Source organism: Aphelocoma coerulescens, chromosome 8, assembly GCF_041296385.1.
Source record: "Aphelocoma coerulescens isolate FSJ_1873_10779 chromosome 8, UR_Acoe_1.0, whole genome shotgun sequence".
NCBI classification, from domain to species: Eukaryota; Metazoa; Chordata; class Aves; order Passeriformes; family Corvidae; genus Aphelocoma; species Aphelocoma coerulescens.
In genome coordinates this window covers 4,347,519-4,369,981 of record NC_091022.1, presented here as the reverse complement: position 1 = coordinate 4,369,981, position 22,463 = coordinate 4,347,519, and the positions used below count along the sequence as shown (strand labels likewise).

The window sequence follows — 22,463 nt, the reverse complement described above, 5'->3', positions numbered from 1 at the left end:
CCGAGCAGGGCTGAGCTGCACAGAAACTCTGCTTTCCTCAGAAGTGTCCTGGGAACAAATGCAAATTCCCCCAGGTGCTGCTGCTCAGGAGGCTGTGCTTGGTATCTCAGGCAGCTGCTGCAACAAAAGAGCAATTCCCTGACAGTGCTGCCTCTACCGAGAATCCTTAAGGCTGGAAAAGACCTTGAGGGTCATCAGGCTCAGACAGAGATAATTCTCAGACATGGATAAGTCTCTTGTCATGATTAAACATCAGCTTTTGACCCATACACCATAACAATTCTTCCTTTTAAAATCAAAATATAGATGGCAGCCTTCCAGTGCTTAAAGGGGCTCCAGGAGAGCTGGAGAGTGACTTGGCACAAGGGCCTGGAGGGACAGTACAATGGGGAATGGCTTCCCACTGCCAGACAACAGGGTTAGGTGGGATATTGGGAAGGAATTGTTCCCTGTGAGGGTGCTGAGGCCCTGGCACAGGGTGCCCAGAGAAGCTGTGGCTGCCCCTGGATCCCTGGCAGTGTCCAAGCCCACGTTGGACAGGGCTTGAAGCATCTTGGGCTGGTGGAAGATGTCCCTGCCCATGGCAGGGGTGGCACTGGATGGGCTTTAAGGTCCCTCCCCCCCCAAACCATTCCATGATTCTGTGATAACAGTGGTGATCAAGCTATTTTTACTTATATTTTCAGCTTAGTTTTTTTAACATTACGTAGCAAATCAATTAGCAGAAGCCTGGGCAGCAATGAAAACATCCACGCCGAGGGTGCACGCTGGCTGTTCCATCTGCATTTGATAACTTGAATGTTTTGAAATACATTAAGTGAATACTTCTGTGTTACTTGCCACGTTGTTGGTAGTTTTTGGTTTCCATCCAAGGAGTGAGGTTTTAATTAATATGGTATAGCTTAAAAAAGTATTTACTATAGCTTATAGCAATATCTTAATCAGAGCAAGCAGTCTTCCAGTATATTTTTTCCTCATCTGAAGAAGGAAGTTAAAAAATAATAGGTTTTCATTTTCTTAACTGAAAATAGCTCCAAATAAAGTTTCAAACATGAAAGGGCAGGTGATTAAATCTCTGCCTTGGGTTAAAAAGCTGATGAAGGCATGGAGTGAGGTGACTTGGCAAGACTGAACTACCAAGACTGATTTTTCCAAGTTTAGTTGATCCATGCCTTGGGTTTAGTTTCTGTTTCAACACTTATCAGGGTTTGCCTGATAGGAAGTTAGTAATGGATTTGCAGGTCTGGGGTTTCCACATGCTTTGGGGTTTTAAATATGGATATGAAACCATTTGCTGTTTGTGTTGGTAAGAACAATTAGACTTTTGTAACAGAATTGGGGCTGATCACATGAAAAACTGAATGGAGAGGGAGCCATTGATGTTTTGCCCAGAACTCTGCTCAGCCATCAGGATTTTGGCTAAAATCCAGGTTTTTGTAGGCAAATTTAGTCTCTTGGCAGAGCAAGCCTGGGTGTTCATTGCCAAAGTCATGCTGGATATCAAGACTTAGCAAATGACACCTTGTCACTTCATGGATTTTTGGTTTCAAAGGGCCTTATTTCTCTTGATTCTTGATTCTTTTTTTGTAGCTACTACTTTGTGTAGTAGTTGAAAGGAACTAATGGAAAAGTTGGCAAGTTGGAACATCTGCCTGGTGAGGAAAGACTTGGGGCTTGATCCCCCAGTTCCCCTGCCCACAAAGAAGAGACAAGATCAGACATAATTCCTCACTAGCTAATAAAGGTTGCTATTTAAAGGCTTTCCACACTGATCCCCAGCTTTAAATAGCTGCTTGTTCATTACTCAAGGAGCACTGAGACCACCTCAATGTAGCAATTAGCTGAGCCCCCAGGTATGGAGCACAGTGGGAAACTCCTGAGAAGTTGCATTAGAATAAAATTGAATAGGATGTGCCTGGGGACACATTCAGAACCTCCTGAGTGATTTCCAAAAGCCCTTTTTTTGGTTGTTTGGTCAGGTTGGTTTTTTTTCCCCAAAAGACAGATTTGATTTTAAATTATCCAACTCCTTTGTTTTCCTGTTTTCCTTCTTCTTCCAGCAGGAGGGAGAAATGTCTCTGGGCCTCAGGAATCTCATGAATAAGGTTTTATTGAACTCCAAGAGTTTCTAAAATTTGGCTTTGCTGAAAAAAGTATCTTTGGACTTAAAGTGTGTACAAGGAGGAATGTTCGGACTTGCTTTTCCTAGTAATAGGATTTAATCTCTTTCAAAAAGAAGCATGTAAGAAATAGGTTCCTGTTTGTGGTGGGCATTGGTTTGCTTGGTAACATTTCACTAAACCAGGGGACAAACTTGGAAGAGAGGATTCAGCTTCCTCCTGAGGGACAGCTCTGATCTCAACTCTCTGTGACAGGGACAGGACCCAGGGACTGGCTGGAGCTGGGCCAGGGCAGGGTCAGGATGGATCTCAGGGAAAGGTTCTTCCCCCAGAGGGTGCTGGGGCACTGACCAGGCTCTCCAGGGAATGGGCACGGCCCCAAGGCTGCCAGAGCTCCAGGAGTGTTTGGACACCGCTGCCAGGGATGCACAGGGTGGGATTGTTGGGGTGTCTGTGCAGGGCTAGGGGTTGGATTGATGATCCTTGTGGATCCTTTCCAGCTCAAGAGATATTCTGTAATTCCTTGATTCTGTGCTGGAAATATGTGGGTGTTCTACCACAGCAGAATAGGAGGCTTTTGGTGACCCACTACAACCACAGAAATAACTTCCCCTGCTCTCCTGGGAAGCATTGGAGCCCTGGCCCAATCTGACACAAAGAAAAGTCTCATTGTACAGAAAACCCCTGCATGCTTTATCTTGTTAGAAAGTGAATTTTTAGGGCTGCATTCTGTGCTCTCAGGAATAGCTATTTTTAGACATATCCAATGGGATTTGCCAATGTTTCCTTTTCCCCCACTGGTAATTCCTATCAGCTGCAGTTGCCGTATCTCTGTTTCCTGTTGGGGTTCTGCGCACTTGTTGTTCAAACATACTGTGTAAATAAGGTCCTGATCCTGTGCTGACTCCCCAGGGCTGTGGTGGTGGCAGTGTTTCAGAGCTGAGCACTCCTTCTGCTGTGTGCAGCACTGCAGTGCTGTGACTGATTTCCTCCATCATTCCCAAACCAGCAAATGTGAAAGAGGATCCAAAACCCACAGCAGACTGCTTGTTTTCATTGTTTTGTGGGATACTTGCTGCTGTGACTCGAGCCAAAGCCACTAAAGGCTAGAAAGAGAGGAAGAAGTAAAAGCTTTTACAAACACTTACCGCTGCCTGCCAGACTTTTGCATATTCCCAATAAACTTGACTCAGTCCCTGTACCATTCTGTTTGCTTAAGGCTTTTCCCCTCTCCTCCTAGAAACCTAATGTTTCTCTTGGGGGAATTGTTGATATCATTGTATCATTCCTGTCATTACATTTATGTAACTTACAGAGTTGCTTATCCTTCTGTCCTTGACCATGAGGGGATCTGTGGTTTCACACAATTGTATCTATTACTCCAGCCCAGGCTGGTGTTTTCCCTTGCCTGACCTGTGTTCTGCTGCACAGTTGACACTCCAGATCCCTACGTGGAGCTGTTCATCCCCACCGCCCCCGACTGCAGGAAGAGAACCAAGCATTTCAACAACGACGTCAACCCCATGTGGAACGAGACCTTCGAGTTCATTCTGGACCCCAACCTGGAGAATGTTCTGGAGGTAAATCCCATGGCTGAGCTGGGAAGATGAAGGGTAAAATAACAGTGGCTTACACGCATGTGGCGTCTGATGTCTCAAGATTACCCCTTTGTTTAAAACGTTAAATCTGGGTTTAGCCATGGTGCTAAGCAAGAGGTATTGGATAAATTGAATTATTCAAGGAGTAGCCTGGAGAGGTATTACAAGATATGCCTGTGAGTCATCTCTTGGACAGCTCCTGAGGGACAGTAGCTTGTTATTCCTCACATCAGCCATGGAGTATTTACTCCCTTCTTCCTACCCCGATTCAGCTCTTATGGACAGGGAATAGGTGGGGCTTAAGTCAAGTGTCTGCCCAGGGAGACAAAGCCAAAGGCTGGTTCTGCTTGTCCTTCTTGCCTGGAGCCCACCCAGGGCTCTTCTGGGGACCACTCCATGTGCAGCCTTGTTGGCCAAGCCACTGTTCAGTCTCAGTGTGTTAAACTTCTCCAGGCTGTGCACAAGAGCTGAATGTTAGGTCTAAGTGGGCATGGCAAGGATTTAAGGTTAGCTCTAGTCATTTGTTAGCTCTGTTCTTCATAGAGGATGGCCCTGACATCTGTTCTCTTCTGACCCAATCTTACAGACTTCAGTCTAAATTGGCCAGCTGGGACAGAGGCTGCAGCCTGTGAAGGTTTTCCTTGAGCTTTCCTTGTGACCATCAGACCTTGGGTCTGAAAGGGAATTGTGCTTCCTACTAGCTCCCTGTGTTCCTGGGGAAGGCTCTACAGTTTGGGCATTACACCCATGGTGTCAGCTTGGTGGATCATGAAGAACTATCACCTGCATCCTGCACTAGAGACAAAAGATATTAGGGAATTCACAATAATTTCCTGGACATCAGTTCCTGCCTGTTCCTCTGGTGCCATTGCTGGGCCCCCGAGAGCGGAGTCTGGGCCCTGCTCTGAGCCCTCCCTTACACTTAGGCAGCTTCCCTAGGAATGTTTGAATTTGTTGAGGACAAAATTTGGTTTAAGGGTTTTGAAAGGATAAAATTACGAAAATCACAAATACAGCAGGATGGATTATAGGTAGAAATTGGAAATGTGTCTTTACAGTAACTAAAGGCTGTTGCTGGTTCTGAGCTAGTGCAATGAAGTTCCATGAAAATTGCCTACCAAGAATAGATGATAACATTTAATAAGGGTTAATTGTGGACCTGGTAATGTAGACAAGATTCTGCAATGGAGTACAGTGTCAGAAATCTGTAAAGTCACCTCCTCACCCAAACCCTCTGTGAATTCAGAAGCTCATACGCCACAATCCTTGTGACTCCTTGGATTGTTCTAATCTGCATCTTTAATTCTATCCCAAGTGCAGTTTTCCCTCTGAAGTGGAAGCAGCTCTTCAAAATCCCACTAAGAAGTTTTTGCTTTTGGTTTTAAGAGACAGCGCTCAGAGATTGCAGGAATGGGCATAAAGTTCTGCAAGGAAACAGAGCAATGTACCATTAAAATAATGAGCTCTGTCCTAAAATAAGGAGAATTCATAATTTCAAAGGGTTGCTTGTGGCACAGGATGAAGAAGATTCTTTATAGCTGAGAAGAGGCTGATCCCAGATGTAGCAACTAATTATTCAAGTGATTGTATCTTGACTCCTTTTGTTTTATACAAAAGATACAGACCAAGCCATGAACATGTGTATTTTAGAAGATATAATGCCATAAAATGGAAAAAAACCATAAGTCAAATGAGTCTGGAGATGTGTAAATGATAATTTGAAATTCTTTCTGACTATCTTACTTGAGGACTTGGAAGGCAGCCACTGGGACAAAAAAAGTCTGCTAGACCTAGATCCACATGGATTAGAGCAAAAGCATGGGATGGTGTTCTGCCATATCCACATGCATCTTTGGGTATTATCACATTTTGGAAAGGCCTGTGCTCCAGCATGAAAGATTTGAGAAGAGACTTGAAGGTCTGGCTGGATACAGAGAGAAGCTTTGTGTAAAATGGAATGCTGCACTCTTTGCCAAATCACTGCAAATCTTGGTCTATAGAGTCAAGGCTGGGGTGTGTGGATTCCATCTTCTCTGAAAAGTTGCTGGATGTTTTTTTTGGCCTATCACAGTTAAAATTATACTAGTTTCTCCACAGGGAAATTTTACTTACTGGAAATGTAAAGGTACTGTGCTTTATATGTAGAATTTGAAGGTATTAGAAAGATCGTGAGATTTGCTGCCAGAAAGGTGCTGGGATGAACATCCCTTCATGAATAATCCTGGTGTACTCCTTCAATTCAGTTCCTTGAAGTGACACCTCCACTGTCCATGAGCTTATCCTGGTTTAAAAGAAATGTCTGTTGGCACTGGGCATTGACTGGGTTGGGTCAGGCCCATTCTTTTTCCATATATATGTATTTTTTTTTACTTCAGGAATAGGTTTGATGGAATGAAAAAGGTATTTCTTGCAGTAGAATTGAATACCCAGATATCTCTTCCAGGTTACTCTCATGGATGCCAACTATGTTATGGATGAGACTCTTGGCACATCCACGTTTCCCATCTCTTCTCTGAAACTGGGAGAGAAGAAGGAGGTCCAGTTAACTTTCAATGACGTAAGTTGGACATTCATGACTTTGCCCTGGTCAGAAGTTTTCTGAGCATTCACTGTTGCCCATGGATAAACACGGAGCCTAAAGACACTGTTAAACCTTAATTATGTTCTCACAGCCCTGCTGAGAGGAGAATTAAGCAAAACAGTGCCACTGAATGCCTTGGTGTCCCTGCTGAAAGAATCCTCTCTAGAAGTCTGGAACTTTCTTTGCCAAAAGCAGTTTCTTCCTTACTTGATGCAGTTTATTCTTATGGCCTGAGTGTGAGGTTACTCAGAGTTTGCTGGTCAGTGCATTGCCCCTCCTGCTGCTGCCTGTGGCTTCCAGAAAGCTGAAGGAATTCTTTTATTATTACATGTTTCACTTTCTGTAAGTGGCTTGTTGTAACACAGCCCTGGTTAACATGCAATGATGCAGTAATTGGATTATTCCCTTTTAACGCGTCTGCAAACAAGATGGAGTCATTTGAGCAGGGCTTGTCTGCCTGCACAGTAACTCCTGGCTAAATCTGGGTGGAATTGAGCTTGTTCTGCATGTATTAAAATGTATAAATAGCATCTGCATTGCTGGTTTGGGCTGTAGTTAATTTTATGATGAGAGATCTTGATTTGTCACCACTCTGCTCTTTTCCATGTGGTACAACTTTAAAAGCGTAGTTACAGCAAATAACTGGTTAAAGGCCTATTTATTGGAAACCAGAGAGTTTCATATGTTAGTTTTAACATTTAATTTGGCATAGCCTTAGGGCAGTTGGAATTTTGATACCCTCCATTATTTTTCTTTTTTAAAATTACTGCATTGTTTGAAGTTTCTGCATTTTTATTTCACTAAGTGTCTCAGTGGCTCTTGGACTTCTGGAGCATGGGTTGAGTACAGGTCCTGGTTCTCCCAGGCATGAGGTGGGGCAGTGAGAAAGAACTGATGAATACATTTTGCAAACACAGTTCAGAAAGCTCATTCCATTAGTACAAGGCCTTGCCTTGCTTTAACTTCTCATCAGCATTTAGCAAAGATTAGTAGGGAGTCATAGGGAAAAAAACAGTGCAAAAAAAGCAAATACACACTGAAATTTATAAGCAAATAGTTAAGGGGAGATGAAGTCAGGTTGAACCCGATGTGTACATAGCATGTATTGCTGAGATGTCTGTGGCAGTCTGGGTAAGGTATAGAAAAGCCATGATATCTCCCTATTGGAATGCTTCCCTCCAAGGGTTTGTTTCATGTGCATGCATTTTTGTAAGCATTGGATCACTGCATGGTTTCAGGAGTGCTTTCTAAATTAGTAATACCAGGTGGGGAATAATGTAATTGCTTCCCTGCCTTTGAAGTTCTTCCTTGGTAACTCTTCACTGTGTTTGTTCTTGTCCTCCCTTTGTTGTTTCTCTGCCTCTTCTTTTTCCCCTCAGCTTGCTCATGCTCTGCCTCATTTGCAATTCCTGTTTCAGGAATTGGGCCTGGATGTTTGAGTCAGAGGCAGCTTTGCATCCCACGTCCTTCACTGCTGTCTGAGGGTCAGTCTGGGGTGTTGTAGCTCCATGCCTGGTGCTCACATGCCCCAGGTGAGGAGGAGAATCTGGTTTTAGGTGGAGGACACGCTGAGTCTGTCACACTCCTCCAGCCTGGCCATTGCACAGGAGAGAGTCTGGGGAGCAGAAAATACCTCTCCATTCTGTCTTAGTTCCTCACCCTTGTACTCCTGGATTGTGCCTGACGGGGAACTGGTGCTTTAATCATAATTTTTTAACTTCTTGCCTGCAGGCAGCCCTTTCAGTGCTCTGTGAAAGGCCAATCCTAGCTTGTGGCCAGGGAGTTCAGTGTGGTTGGCAAGTGAAGCCATTGTGCAGTGACATTCATTGCATCTTTCAGCAAGCTGTAAGCAACCACCCTTCCTGACTGCTAGCTAAGGCATGTTTAGCTGTGGAAAGGCGCTTGGTGGCTGCTGTGGAACACAGAGCAGTGATTCCCTCACACAGGTGGCAGATGGATGTGATCCCCTGGTTCTCCTGCCAGCCACAAGTGGGTGAAGAGAATCAGATCCCCTCAGGACAGAAATGAGTAGCACTGTCAGAAAGGGATTAGCAGTTCAAGAAAGGCAAGACAGTGGGATCTGAGGAATGAAAGTCAGCACTTACCATCATTTTCCACTCTATTCAGTGCTAGTGGTGTATTTTGGAATCACACTGTGTGCTTTTAAAAAAAATCCATAGAGAAGAATCTCATTCCCATGTGCCAAAAATATCCTCCTTTTTAAAAAAAGTGAAGGAAAAAAAAAAGAAAAATTCTGACAGTAGTAGTTGATGTTCCAGGTGTGTTTGTGGGTTTTCCCTCTCTAAGTGCTGTAACCATATTTAAATATTCCTTGTTTAGGTCACAGAAATGACTTTGGAATTGTCTCTGGAGGTATGGTGAGTATCTCATATTTAAAAAAAAAAAGGGTTAAAATACACCAGCAGCAAAGGAATTTTTTTATTTTAAATTGTTCATTAAAATTTTCATGGAATCACAGAATATCCTGAATTGGAGGGACCCACAAGGATCATCAAAGTCCAACTCCTGGCCTGCACAGGACACCCCAAGAGTCCCACCCTGTTGGGATTTTCTTAAAAACATGTGAGGTAGAGTGCAAAAATTCCTTGTTGTAGTGTAGAAATACCAGCTACTGTAAAAATGAGGAACTTTCACAACTGAAGTTTATTTTCATGTTGTAATTCTGTCATTGACTAAACATCCTTGCTGGGACTAAGATGTATGACCCTTCCAAATGTTTGCAGGAGTGAGGCCATCCCGTGTGAATCTCTCAGCCTGATTTATGTGAAGGGCTTTTCTTCTCGAGGGCTTTGTCCCTAAAAAAACCCACAGACCTCGCTGAGGTGCAGCTTCATCCTCACTGTTTCACCTTCTCTGGGAACTTGGCCTCTCACATTAACTTCCAGCATCTATGACTGCTGTTACAGAGCCCCTAAAATGTATTTAAATGTAAATACCACACAGCGCTGAAGGCAAAGGTGAAGATTAAGGCCAGGAGTTCTCCATGTAAAAGCTAAGCAGATATCTACCTTTATTTGTCCCTTTTTTTTCCCTCTCTAGCTGCCTTTCTCTCTCATTCTTCACCTATCATGGTGAAAGACCAAAAATCACATTGAGGCATAATCAGAAAAATGTATTTTAAGTCTAAAAATGATTTTCTGAGAGCAAGGCATTTAAGGAGTCGTTTTTTGTCTGTAACTATAAATAGCACCACGGACCACTGTAAAAGTTAAACTCTTTCCTGATAACTCCAGAGACTGACAAACATTCCCCGGGGATAATTTCTGCTCATCCTGTTGTACTAGGAAAATGCATTTGTGGGTGGTTGAGACCACCCTGAACCAGCCAGGCTTTGTACATTACAAGTATTTCATATCTCTGACATTAAATAAACAGAACATGCTTGGCTGTGTCTTCTCCTTAGGCTTTGAAATGTAAAGGATCTTATCAAGTTCTGCTGCTATTCCCTGATAGCCATGCAGATTGTGGATATCTTCATGGAACATTGCTTCTAGGGAGTCTTTTCCCCCCCTTTCTTAATTCTATTATTTTATTACTTACTGGGTTTTTTTAAAAACCTGGGGAATCATTCTCTGAGCCTAAATGGATCCATTTCACCATTGTGTGCTTTTCAGTGGGTACCAGGTGGATTTGTCCACTCCTCTCTGCTGTCCATGAGAAGTGGCAGCTGAAGTTGTACCTTCATTTATGTACAGCACTGAGATCCTTACACAGGCTTGTGTACATTTTTTATCCCACAATGTGGGGAAAAATACAGAGAAGGGGGCTTAGATTTTTCTGTGGCGTGCCAATATGATCTGTGCTGTAAGATTTATAATTGTATGTGAGTGGAGAACTCGCTTGCTGTATTTAATTATTTCCTTTTAATGAGTTCTATATAAAATGGATGTCTCAAAGATGTGTTGTACTTTGCCTCCATCACTCCAGAGCTGATGAATGGCGTCACATGAGAAATACAATTTCATTTCATCTTATGTAAGTGAATGAGGAATTTCTGCTCATATCTGCTCACTTCCCACGGTGCTGTTTGTGATCCTGTTTGGAGCTGAGCCTTTTGTAGCAGCCTGTCCCTTTTCCAAACAGCTCCTCGACGGACCTGCGGTTCAGCATGGCCCTGTGCGATGAGGAGAAGAGGTTCCGGCAGCAGCGCAGAGACAACATCATGCACAGCATCAAATCCTTTCTAGGGGAGGAGAACAGCCAGAACCTGACCACTTCCCGTGATGTAAGTTTGGAGAGTTCCCATCAGGATTAGCATCCCCTTCGGAATTCTTCATTTGCCTGTGAGAGGAAGGAATGAGGTGTGCGAGGTGGAAGAGTTCGATGTAGAAAGATTGTAGATAGTAAAAATTCTTTTCCTCTATGAACATACAATGTTTAGCCTGGAGAGTAATTTTTCTTGGCTCTAAAGATAGAGATTAAAGATTATGACCAGAGGGAACAGTTTTAAACTATAAAAGGGGAGATTTAGATCAGATATTAGGAAGAAATTCTTGCCTGTGAGGGGGTGAAGCCCTGGCACAGGGTACCCAGAGAAGCTGTGGCTGCCCCTGGATCCCTGGAAGTGTCCAAGGACAGGTTGGATGGGGCTTGGAGCAGCCTGGGCTGGTGGAAGGTGTCCCTGGGGTGGCATTGTGGTGGTACTGGATGGGCTTTAATGTCCCAACCAAATCATTCAGGGGTTCTGTGATTCATCGGCCCTCTAAACAAACTGCTCCAACTTTTCCTGTTTGAATCCCAGACGTTGTGAAGGTGTTGGCTCTGAGGGGAGATTGCCATCTGAAAAGTGCCTCAGGGTGTGCGAAATATCTGCTGAATCCCGCAGTGGCTCTGGGCACTCAACCAGCACAGAATGTGCCCCTGCATGCCCACTACCCATCCCATGCTCTATGACCTTCATCTCTGAAAGAGTAGGCAGGAAATGAGCTGGTTTAAATTTAGAGTCAGCTTGGAAATTAGTTTATTTCTTTCCTTCCTTGTTTTCCTTGAGCCAGTTTTACTGGATTAGGGCTATGAAGTTTTATTTCTTTGAAACATGGGAAAGTACAGCTTTCCTTGACTTGCTGTTGCTTTGAACCAAGCCAAGAGGAAGGGAAGCCAGCAGATCTCAGTGGGCTGATGCTGGCTTGGGTCACATCACAGAATCAGGGAATGGTTTGGGTGGGAAGGGACTGTAAGGATCATCCAGTGCCACCCCCTGCCATGGACAGGGACACCTTCCACTATCCCAGGTTGCTCCAACCTGGCCTTGGACACTCCCAGGGATCCAGAGCCAGCCACAGCTTCTCTAGGCACCCCATGCCAGCACCTCACACCACAGTGAGGAGAGGAGCCAGATCCTACTGAGTTCTTCAGTGATTTCATAAAACACTGCATTATTTAGAGTGAATTAAGAATCCATTTGGTCCAGATCTACTTATTTTGTTGTAGCTTTTCCATCCTCTTCCTTCCTTACCCATTCCCTCTCCTGTGCTGCTCCCAGAATTGTGACAGGAACACTTCGTGCCTGTGGGGGTGTCAAGCTGTCACGGGTTGGGTTTGTAACCGGGCAGAAACACCAATTTAGTGTAGTGGTTTGGTCTAAAATACTCATTACTGTTTATCTTCTGTGAGATAAGAATTAGGAGAACACTACATTTGTACCGGTTTGGCCAAATTTAGAAATATATCCTCTGAGAGAAGGCACAACCACCCCTCCCTCACCAGGTTCGGGAAAAAAAAATAAATTTTCCTTGAAGGAAATTGAAGAAGATAAAACTATTTATTTAACAAACACACGGGAAAGGAAAATGAGGTGAAATGGTAAAATCTTTCACTGTGGAGGAAAAGTCTGGGAAAGCGTCAGAGTCCTCCCTTTGATCTCCTCGGCGCTGGGGCTTGGGCCAGGGCCAGGCCCTCTGTGCCCGATGGAAAGTCCTCCCGATGTGCTCTGAGGTTGAAAGCAGTCCAGTAGCAAAGGGAGAAAATCCGGAATTCCAGAGAAGGAAAAGCAAAGTCCAACTCTCAGTCTCTCTCTCTCCGGAGAACCAGAAACTGAAAACAACTGGCCAAAAGCTGACTGGAACCCAGCAGGCCGGGTGCTTCCTCGCTCCCCTGCCGCAGCTGGGGAAAAAAAAACCTGCTATCTTTATGTGACCTTGAACAAGCTGCAAACTGCTTTGAGAAAGTTTTGCTCAGTTTTTTTCCCTTCCCCCTCTCAGGCTCAGTTTAGAGGCATAGAGAGGCACAAAAATTAATTTCTGGGCATAGGCAGTGATATGGGATACACATCATAAGGTCACCCCAAGACACAAGCAATAAACAGAGTCCACAAATTAATCTGGGTTGATTCCTTCATTGGCATTGATTCCTTTTGTGCATTTTTAATATAAGCAGAATGTGACACTCTTTTGCAACCAACACTGAAGAGTATCTTTTGAATTTCCATTAAGTTTTGGGTAGGTGGTAAATATTTCATTGTTGATGTATTGTACATATTTTAATTGGAGTGAGATAAATTGTGTGTATTGTGAAGGAACATTTTCAAGGTTTCCTAATTTTCAGTTCAGTTATTTTAATCTTAACACATGCAGATCTTATCAGAGTAGGTAATCTGTCAGTGGGGCATTGGTGTGACCTAGAGCAGAATAGGATCTTCCTCAGAAAGGATGTGGATATTCTGCCAAGCTCCAGTTGGAACTGGAGTGATACTCAGTGCCTCAGGTCTCAGTTCCATGCAGGTGGTATCTGTGCATGAATTATGGCAAAGGATAGGAAAGATCTCTTATTCTTTGTGTCATCATCTTCCCTTGGTATCCCTCACTGTCTCCAATACTGAAATTTTATCAGTTCAATTGCATCTTCCCAGACAGTAGCTGTAGCTATCCTCCCATTTTTCTTATGCCAAGTGTGTATTTCTAAGCTGACTTGTCAGAATTTTTATCTGTTTCCAGCAATGAAAAAACCCATTTTGTTCAAATTAAACTGCAGTTTTACTTTTATTGCTAGAGATGGAAGATAGCAGGAGGATTTATTGGATGTTTGGAGTCTTAACATGAAGTTGGGAGACATTGAGTAGTCTCAGTTGTCTGTGGGCCTTGTTTAATCTTGGACAAGTCACTTACTCAAAGTTCACCCAAGTTGCTTTATCTCTTGAGCAGCTTGTGCTTTGCAGGGATGCTGGGAGACTCTTAATGCCTCTGAATTCATTATACATGTCTGGATGGAGAAGTGAGTAGTTCCAAAATTTCCTGACTTAATCCTTAGGCACATTCTGGAAACACAGAGATTTCTCATACTTTCATTGTTGCTCAGTTTATTTTTATAATTTTTGTTTCTTCAAGCAATTTTCTAAAAATACCATGATCTTCTAAAGAAAGCATGTAGTTCTCTACAAACTGGATTTGCAGAACAATTTTTTAATAATCATTTGTGTGCCCTATGGCATTTTTTTTCTGACACAGATATTCAGATTTTGTGCACTGTGTTTCCAGGGCATTTGGATAAAAACATCAGCGCCACTTGTTCCCAAAACAAGATTTAGTATGGTTTAGTTTTTTCTTGCCTGATTACTGGAAGATATGATTAAGAACCTTTTGGTTTGAGTGATCTCATGTGCTGGTGGTTCTGTACAAAGGATTTAGGGTTCAGTAGAGGAGTGTGCAGCATTTGGTATCCTCCTTTCTCTGTTCTTCATCAGGACATGGTTTCCTGGTTCTTGGTTCTGCGTGCTCTGGCTGCAGCTCCTTCCCCCCTCCCTGCCTCTGCCCTATTTATCCTAGAGGGCAACTTGCAGGATGAGTGTACCTCATTTCAGTTTTTACTGTTTTGTGCCTTTAAACACGTTGGAAACTGAATTGGAGCTAAAAAGCTGTTTTAACAAACCTGCCTGCTTCCTCTGCAGAGCAGGAGAGGACTCTGAATCTGCCTCACTTGATTTATGCAGCAGCTCAGCTTGTATTGAAATAAATGAGTGGAAATGTGCAGGAGGTGCTTCTCCTCAGTTGTTTTTTGTCATAATTTTAAAGATTTATTTATTTACTGTGCAATGCACAGGTGCTGGGGAAGCTCAGCCTGGAGCAAAGGAGGCTCAGGGGGGACCTTGTGGCTCTGCACAACTCCCTGACAGGAGGGGGCAGCTGGGGGGGGTTGGGCTTTGCTTGCAGGGAACAGGGACAGGAGGAGAGGGAACAGCCTCGAGCTGTACCAGGGGAGAATATTAAGGAAATTCCGGTTGGATATTAAGGAAAATTTCTTCACTGAAAAAGCTGTAAAGTTTTGGAAGGGGCTGCCCAGGGCAGTCATGGAATCATCATCCCTGAAGGAATTCAAAAAATGTGTGGATGTGGCACCTGGGGACAAGGTTTAGTGGTGAACATGGTGGTGGTGCTGGGCTGATGGTTGGACCTGATGATCTTGGAGGTCTTTTCCAACCTGAATGATTTTGTGATTCCATAATCCACCTTCCCCTTATTGTATCCACCCTTCCCAATGCAGGAATCTGGGATGCCCAGAGTGCCTGTGGATCCAGGAAGCATTGCAGTAAGGATGTTGGTGACTCCTGGACATTCCCAGCCTGTCTCCATAGCGGATTCCTCTGCCTCTGGAGGAACACTCCCATTTTCCCTGGTGCCTGTGCACTGATGAGTGGAGCAGAGGTGCTCTGGAAGTGTTCTCACATACTTTCTCCAGGCTCGCACCTGCAGGTGACATCTCCACTCTGTTGGGATGTGTCTGCTCAGGCTGAGTGGGCAGTGCTCCTGAGGAGCTTCCAGAGCTTCCCCACGTTATTTAAGGAGTGATTACTGACATGGCTCTTCCTTCAAAGCAGCTGCTCCGTTATTGGGGCGTTGGCTTAACAAAACACATCCCAAACCCTTCCCTGGGCTGTGTCATTTTTGGGATAGATCCCTATCTCTGAAGCTGCACGACGAATGTGGGGCCAGGGAATACCTGTGGTTTCTATTACTAAAGCTTATGAACACTTATGAAGGAGGTAACAAAATAATCTCACTGCATGAAGAATAAGCAGTTTTGGGGAGTGGAAGCCTCAAGAAATGTCTTGAGTGCCTTGGTCATTGTTCATGGGCATTTCCTTGTGATGGTCAGTCCTCAGGGGAGTTTCATGGCTTGGAGCATGGAGTCTGCAGAAAGAACAGGACTCTGTAGTCACATGGATCCTTTTATCACTAATCCCATCTATTGGCACCTGAAATTGCCTTTCAGGGAGATTTTTGACAGATTAGCAGTTTGATCAGATAGGGGCTTTCTGCACAGCTGTGAGATTCTTTTGATGCTCAGTAACAACCAAGAGGTGGTTCCTTTGCCACCGCTGAACAGTGGAAAATCCTCCTGGGTTTTGGAAACTGGGAACCAGATGGGCCCTTTGCTTAGGCCAAAACATGTGATGGTGGGAGCAAGTAAATTTTTATTTTATTTTGTCTTCTTTTTAGATACCTGGGGAAGCTGTGCAGTTGAGGGGAACAGCCTGGATTTCAGGGCTGAGCAGTAAGAAGGAGAGAAGTGTAAAATAAACCCCTGTGGACACAGTTTTAACCTGGTGCCACAATAACCATCCCTGGTTCTGGTCACTCCTCTCTTGGTGGCTGAGTAGTTGTCCAGATCCACATACATTCCCGCTACCTCTCTGGTAGTTTTTGCAAAGAGGTGGTAAAATTGAGACTGTCTTCATGCTGTGTAGTAATACTGGATGTTTTTGTTATAAAACTTGTTTTTAAACTCCCAATCAAAATACTGTTTGTCTCTGTTCTGTTTCTCATTAGTAACTTTTACTGCCGTTGGCTCTGTCACAGTGATACGAATTGGATTAAACCTGGTTTTTATGTTGCTTTAAAAATCTCTGTGGTCTTATAACTGAACAGTTCATGTAATAACTAAATTTAATATCTCCTCTATTTCGGATTGTGGATAAGAAGGACAGACAGTTCTAAAGAAATTCTGAGTATATTTTTGTTTAGAAATCTTGCTACAAGTGCTGACTTCTTCAAATAAATTCTAATTCTTCTTGGGGTGTCCAGGGGTTGGACTGGATGCTCCTGATGTGTCCCGTGTCACTGATGTGGTGGTGGTGTTGCTCTCATCCCTGCAGGTGCCAGTGATTGCCGTGCTGGGCTCAGGAGGGGGGTTCCGGGCCATGGTGGGCTTTGCTGGAGTCATGAAAGCACTTTTTGAGTCAGGAGTCCTGGACTGTGCCACGTACATTGCTGGGCTCTCCGGATCCACCTGGTAAGGCCTTCCTCTTGGTTATCCTCAGCTGTTCTGCAGCAAGTTCTGAAGGAATTGGCACGAGAGCTGATTTATTTCTATGGTTATAATTCACAGCACATTTTACACGTCCAAGTCTGCTGGGGGAGGTGTTTTGAATGCCCCAAAGGGCAAGGACAGCTCAGGCTCCAGGTGCTCTTCAGGAGCTTTGAGAGCAGGAATGGATGGAAAGACGTGCCACACATATGCACCTGTATTTCTATATCAATGCCCAATATGTTTTTATTTTCCTGATGAAATGTGAAAAACCAAAAAAATCCCTTGTGATTTGAAGCTGATGACCCAAAATATCAATCCAAAATATGTTGTATGCTTTGGGAGGGCTTTTAGAGTGCCTCAAAATCACTGAAAGATCTTTTGCTCTGTTTTACACCCAGTGTAAAATCCTCGTGGATTTACTGGGAACGTCTAGGGCCTGGCTGCCACTCTGCAGAGCATCCCACTGTGGATTATCCTGTCTCAGTCCCACTGGCACTGTTTAATTTAGAAAATACTAAAATTTTAAAATACTTCATTTAGCCTTGAGGAGCAGGCACAGGTATTGATGGGGGAGATCTTAGTGTTGTCTTCAGTTCCTGGTAGGTAGCTGTGAAGAAAACAGACTCTTTTTGGAGATGCCCAGAGAAAGGACAAGGAGTAATTGGATTAACTCTTAGGGAAACTATGTTGCAGTGAGAGTGGCCAAGCACTGGAATGTGTTGAGCCATCCTTACTTGAGTAGGCTGGGAATGGTGTCATCTTCTCAGTCTGACTCAGGCAGGGCTCATGTGAAAGCTGAACTTGACTGACCACAGCCTCATCTGACTTAAGCTGGCTCTGCATTGAGCAGGAGGCTGGAGCAGAAACCTCCAGGATCCTTTCAGACTCAGTGATGAGATTATACAAAGGTCTTATTTCTGTGTGAGGAAAAGACTTGTTGGAATATAAACGAGCAAGGAGTCTGCCTGGGATGAGTTTTATCATCTGATTTAGCTCTAAGGAAGCACCTGAATTTTAGTTCCATGCAAATACTCTAACTCCAAAGTTGACTCTTGAAGGAGATAATGATCAGTTCTATTCCTTGGAGGGGTTTTTTTGTCAATTATTTTTCATTGTGTGAAGCTTGCTTCCCCCCTCCCAGACTAGAGGGAAGCTTTCAGGATGCCAGGAGATTTTTAAATGCCAGAAGTGTCTGTGAACTAGAGTCAGTTTCTCCTTTAGATTGGACTACAAAAGGTTGGAACCTCAGTTTTCTATCACTGGTGGTGGGGGCAGATTTATCACTGTCCATTGAGAGATGGATGCACTTTGGTCACAGTTGTGAAAAGCAGAAGGTGGATGAAGAGCAATGGAATAGTGCAACGTGGTATTAAAACATTCCCTGTGTTTCTGGGGAAGGGTTTGCCTTCCCTGCTCAGGACAGATGTCAGTCTGCTGGCTATGAGGCCTCCTTTGGGGAAAATCCAAGGGTGAATACGTAGTTGGTCTAATGTGAACCTATAAAATCTGAGTTAAAATAGCGAGATTATCTGAACTGCTGCAGTCAGAAACAGATTGGAGACAGTTGTGTTTGAACAAATTTGCTTTTGCTCTCTGATGTCACCCTTCAGTCTTTCCTTGCTTGTTGAATAAACAAATTGACACCTTGGCACTCCCTTTCTTTTCTTTCTTTTCCATGCAGTCTATCACTTGGGAATAATTCTCTTTTCTTTTTTTCCTGAAGGGTGGAGAATTCCTTTCCTGGTGGGAGAGGCAGGTTTTTGCTTGTCCACTCAGCTGCATGCCTAACCTTGGAGCAATGCTTTTCTGCCATCTTGCTTCAACCTTGTGCTGACTTCTCCAGCTGCATTCCCCTTTCCCTGCACCCAGGAGCTGACCTGGAGTCCGTGGATCAAGTCCTGGCAGCCCATGTGGGACAGGGTTGGTTGTGCTGTCACAGAAATGGCTGGGCATGACCCCGTGTGTCTGAGCTTTGTTTGCAGTAAAACTAACTTGTTTCTTAGTAACAAACTCATTATATGCCTCTCCACATCCTCACAGTCAATTAACTCTCTGCACAGGTTGTAGTTGTTGTGCTTCAGTTTATTATGGAAGCATCATTTCCTGGAAAGTGGGGCCATATCCATCCCAGATATCCATCCCTCAGGCCCTGGGCTGAGCCCCCAGCATGGGCAGCAGGAAGGGGATTGGGATTCTGCCCCTGTGCTCCTGTGCTCAGGTGAGAGCCCACCTGCAGAGCTGCCCCAGCCCTGGGGCCCAGCACAGGAAGGACCTGGAGCTGCTGGAAAGAGTCCAGAGGAGGCACCAGGATGAGCAGAGGGGTGGAGCAGCTCTGCTGGGAGGAAAGGCTGGGAGAGATGGGATTGTTCAGCCTGGACAAGGGAAGCTTTGGGGTGACCTCATTGTGGCCTTGCAGTGCCTGAAGGAGCTGCAGGAAAGATGGAGAGAGACAATTTCCAAGGGATGGAGTGACAGGACAAGGGAGAATGGCTTTCCACTGCTAGAGAGTACGTTTAGATGGGAAATTGGGAAGAAATCCTTTCCTGTGAGGGTGGGGAGGCCCTGGCACAGGGTGCCCAGAGAAGCTGTGGCTGCCCCTGGATCCCTGGCAGTGTCCAAGGCCAGGCTGGACGGGGCTTGGAGCAGCCTGGGCTAGTAGAAGGTGTCCTTGCCCATGGCAAGGGGTTGCACTGGATGGGCTGTAAGGTCCCTTCCCACCCAAACCATTCTGGGATTCTGTGATACACTGAGATATTTTAGGAATTTTTCAGTAGTGATAATGAACTGGAGGGCAGAGAGGTGCATCTTACAGGGAGAGAACTGCATGTGTCCTTCTAAGACCTCCAGTCTGCCAAACTGAGCTATGCCAACTGGAAGAGCTCCTTTCAGCTTAGGATGTTCTGTCTGGAAAAATGAGGACACTGTAATCATTTACTTCATACACATTATGGAAATGCCTGTTGCGTGTTTGATCCTATGCTTATATTTAGAACAAATTGCTCAGCTTTCTGTGCTCTGAGAAAAAGGAAATGACAATTTCCTGTATGAATGGAGAGTTAATTAACCTGATTTAATCAGTAATTGTATCAAATCATTTATGAGCTATTTGTAGCTTTCAGGCAGCTGACTCTGCAGCAGGTTTGATGCTCACAGAGCCTGTTTGCCATTGCAGGTACATGTCAACTCTGTATTCCCACCCGGATTTCCCAGCCAAGGGCCCAAAGGAGATCAACGAGGAGCTGATGAACTCCGTGAGCCACAACCCCCTGCTGCTGCTCACCCCGCAGAAGGTCAAGCGCTACATCGAGGCTCTGTGGAACAAGAAGAGCTCGGGGCAGCCCGTCACCTTCACAGACATCTTCGGGATGCTCATCGGGGAAACACTAATCCACGATGTGAGTGCTCGGCTTCTGATGCTGTTAAAGCTGTCAAACTCTTCCATAATTCCCACCACTACCCTTTTTCTGGAATGACCTTAGCGACATTGAACGAAGGGTGCACATTTTGCTATAAGAAAAACAGCATTTGCTTAAAAAAGTACTTGAAAGATCCCCTTGGTTTTTTGAGAAAAGGGACAACAGGAGAGCTTCACACTGTTGTATTCTATTATTGAAAATTCCTGATTGGCTGAATCAGGCACACAGACTTCGGAGTTGAAATGAGTCACGTGAGCAGTAGCTGGATTTGGTCTTGTGGCAAGATTGAAATGTGTTAATAGATTTGCAGATGTGTTTTATACACTTCTATCTCTCATGAGTGTACACTGATAGTGGGTTTTATTTCAAACAATTTAAAACACTGAAAAAGAGGCAACACAGCTTTTAGTGGCAGATGTGCAGAATTCTGATGCTGAAGGGCTGTTAATGATTATGTGAGGTTGGTTAGAAACCCTGTTTACCAAGGGATGAAACAAATGCACAGATGTTTAGTTTAAATCAGAACCTGACACATGAGTGAAAAATGGCACTCAGGCTGGTGGTTATTTACAGATAACACATGTCAGTGCTATTGCATCATAATGACTTCAGCTTTTCTTTGATTGCAGGCTCCAGAATGTTTTCCAGGAGAGATACAGGTGGTTAGCAAATAGAAAAACCTCCTCATAGTGCATTTGGTGTTCTTAGTTATCTTGTGGCTGACTCTTCAGAAACAGCCCAGGTTGAAAAACATTACCTAATTCTTCCTACGAGATATTTCCTTGCTTTCATCTTTCAGAGTAAGAAAAGGAAAGCACTGGCTTCGTCCAGCAGAGCTGATTGCTTTTTGGCCATGTCCCTTTGGCTTGTGGAACATAAGCATATTTCCTCTTCCTGCCTCCCACTCCTTCCTTCCTTAATTGTGCAGATAAAAGGCATCCAGGCAGATTACTTCCTTTTACCAGTTCTTCTGTTTTTCATAGAAGTAACTGAGTTTGCCTACGTTTTTTCTCAAATTTCAGACAGGAGGAGTCTCCCAGATCTTTATATAAAATAAAAACACGTGATATTTATTTTTTATATATAATATATATATATTTCAGCTAGCCTTTACAGGATGTCTTTCTTTCCTTGCAGAGGATGGACACCACTCTGAGCAACATGAAAGAGAAGATCAATAATGCCCAGTGTGCTCTGCCACTGTTCACCTGTCTGCACGTCAAACCAGATGTCTCAGAGCTGATGTTTGCAGGTGTGTTCCCAATCTGTGTTGAGTCACTTGTGGCAAGGAGAGAGGTGTGTGGCTGACTAAAATCCCCCTTTTTTTTAATGCACCTGAGACTAATTGCATCTGACTTCTGGGAATCTGACAGAGTGATAAGAAGAAGTTACTCAGGGATAGGTGATCACATACTCAGATAGGAGTGCTAAGCCAGAGAGGAACCTGGCGACTCTAACAGGGAAAAGATGTTTAAATTAGTGTATCAAACAGGGAAAGGAAAATGTCCTCAGTCACCTTCTCTTTCAGAGAAGGGTGAAATCAGCAATTAGACTCGATGATCTTAGAGGTCTTTACCAACTTTAACGATTCTATGATTAAAATTAGACAAACAGATTAGATATAATGCCTCTTTTTTACTTCTTGCCCAGTGTAAAATGCTGTTTGTAATACAAAAATCCCTTTTTCTTGTATTTATTCCATAGGTTTTAGTCCTCTCTGGGAACTTCAGTTGAGAGTGGGTCCAGTTGTGGAAGATGCCACACAAAGATAAGGATGTGTGCATCTATATATAGTTATATACAGGACTGAAAAGGGAAGTGCCAGGTGGTTTCTCCAGGTTTATATGTCATTGTATTTCCTGAAATAGTTATTTGGAGAAGTTGCTGTCAAAGCTTTGATTGGAAATGAAAATGAGGTTGTGAATTAGGCTAAATATTTCATAGGAAAATGTGTCTTTAACTTTGCTATTTAGGAAACTGATAACTTTTTGTTTGAAAATAGGAGTATTTTGGATTTTAGATGAACTTCTGTTTTTCAGTAAATTTTATTTTGGGTTACTGTTTTAAAACTGTTTTAAAAAGGATCTTTAGTTAATAATGTCTTTCTCTAAGCAAGATCAGAAGCACCTGGAGGCTTTACTCTGCTCTAAAAAAGGTCTTCCCTGTGCCAGTGGATCTTGGGTTTGCCTTTTGAGGCTGACATCTCTGTCATTATAGAGGGTGCTAGATCCTGATTGCTTCTTATTTTAAGCTCTATTCCTCCTTTTAGCTATTCCTGATGTGAGAGATATAGTAAATTTTGAACAGAAATATTTACACTTCCCAATTTACATTGATTTTAAGGTAGAAATTTTGTTTTCCTGAGCAGGCTTTGTGGTTTGAGAAATCTCCTTCAGTGCAAATGCAAGCTGGAAGTGGACTAAAACAAATTAATTCTAATTCTCAGTTCAGCTTTGCTGTCACCCTGGTTCTAAATACATATCTG

General features: G+C 43.8%; 1 protein-coding gene across 3 annotated transcripts in view; it reads left to right on the top strand.

Moving 5' to 3' along the window:
- Positions 1-22,463, top strand: part of PLA2G4A (phospholipase A2 group IVA) — a 71,327-nt gene that overhangs the window by 32,906 nt on the left and 15,958 nt on the right. For all 3 annotated transcript variants that reach the window (XM_069022771.1, XM_069022770.1, XM_069022772.1), the window contains exons 5-11: positions 3,552-3,700; positions 6,162-6,275; positions 8,640-8,677; positions 10,404-10,545; positions 16,408-16,544; positions 19,735-19,957; positions 21,116-21,230. In XM_069022771.1, the coding sequence (XP_068878872.1) occupies positions 3,552-3,700; positions 6,162-6,275; positions 8,640-8,677; positions 10,404-10,545; positions 16,408-16,544; positions 19,735-19,957; positions 21,116-21,230 (918 nt within the window). The remainder of the gene's footprint in view (positions 1-3,551; positions 3,701-6,161; positions 6,276-8,639; positions 8,678-10,403; positions 10,546-16,407; positions 16,545-19,734; positions 19,958-21,115; positions 21,231-22,463) is intronic.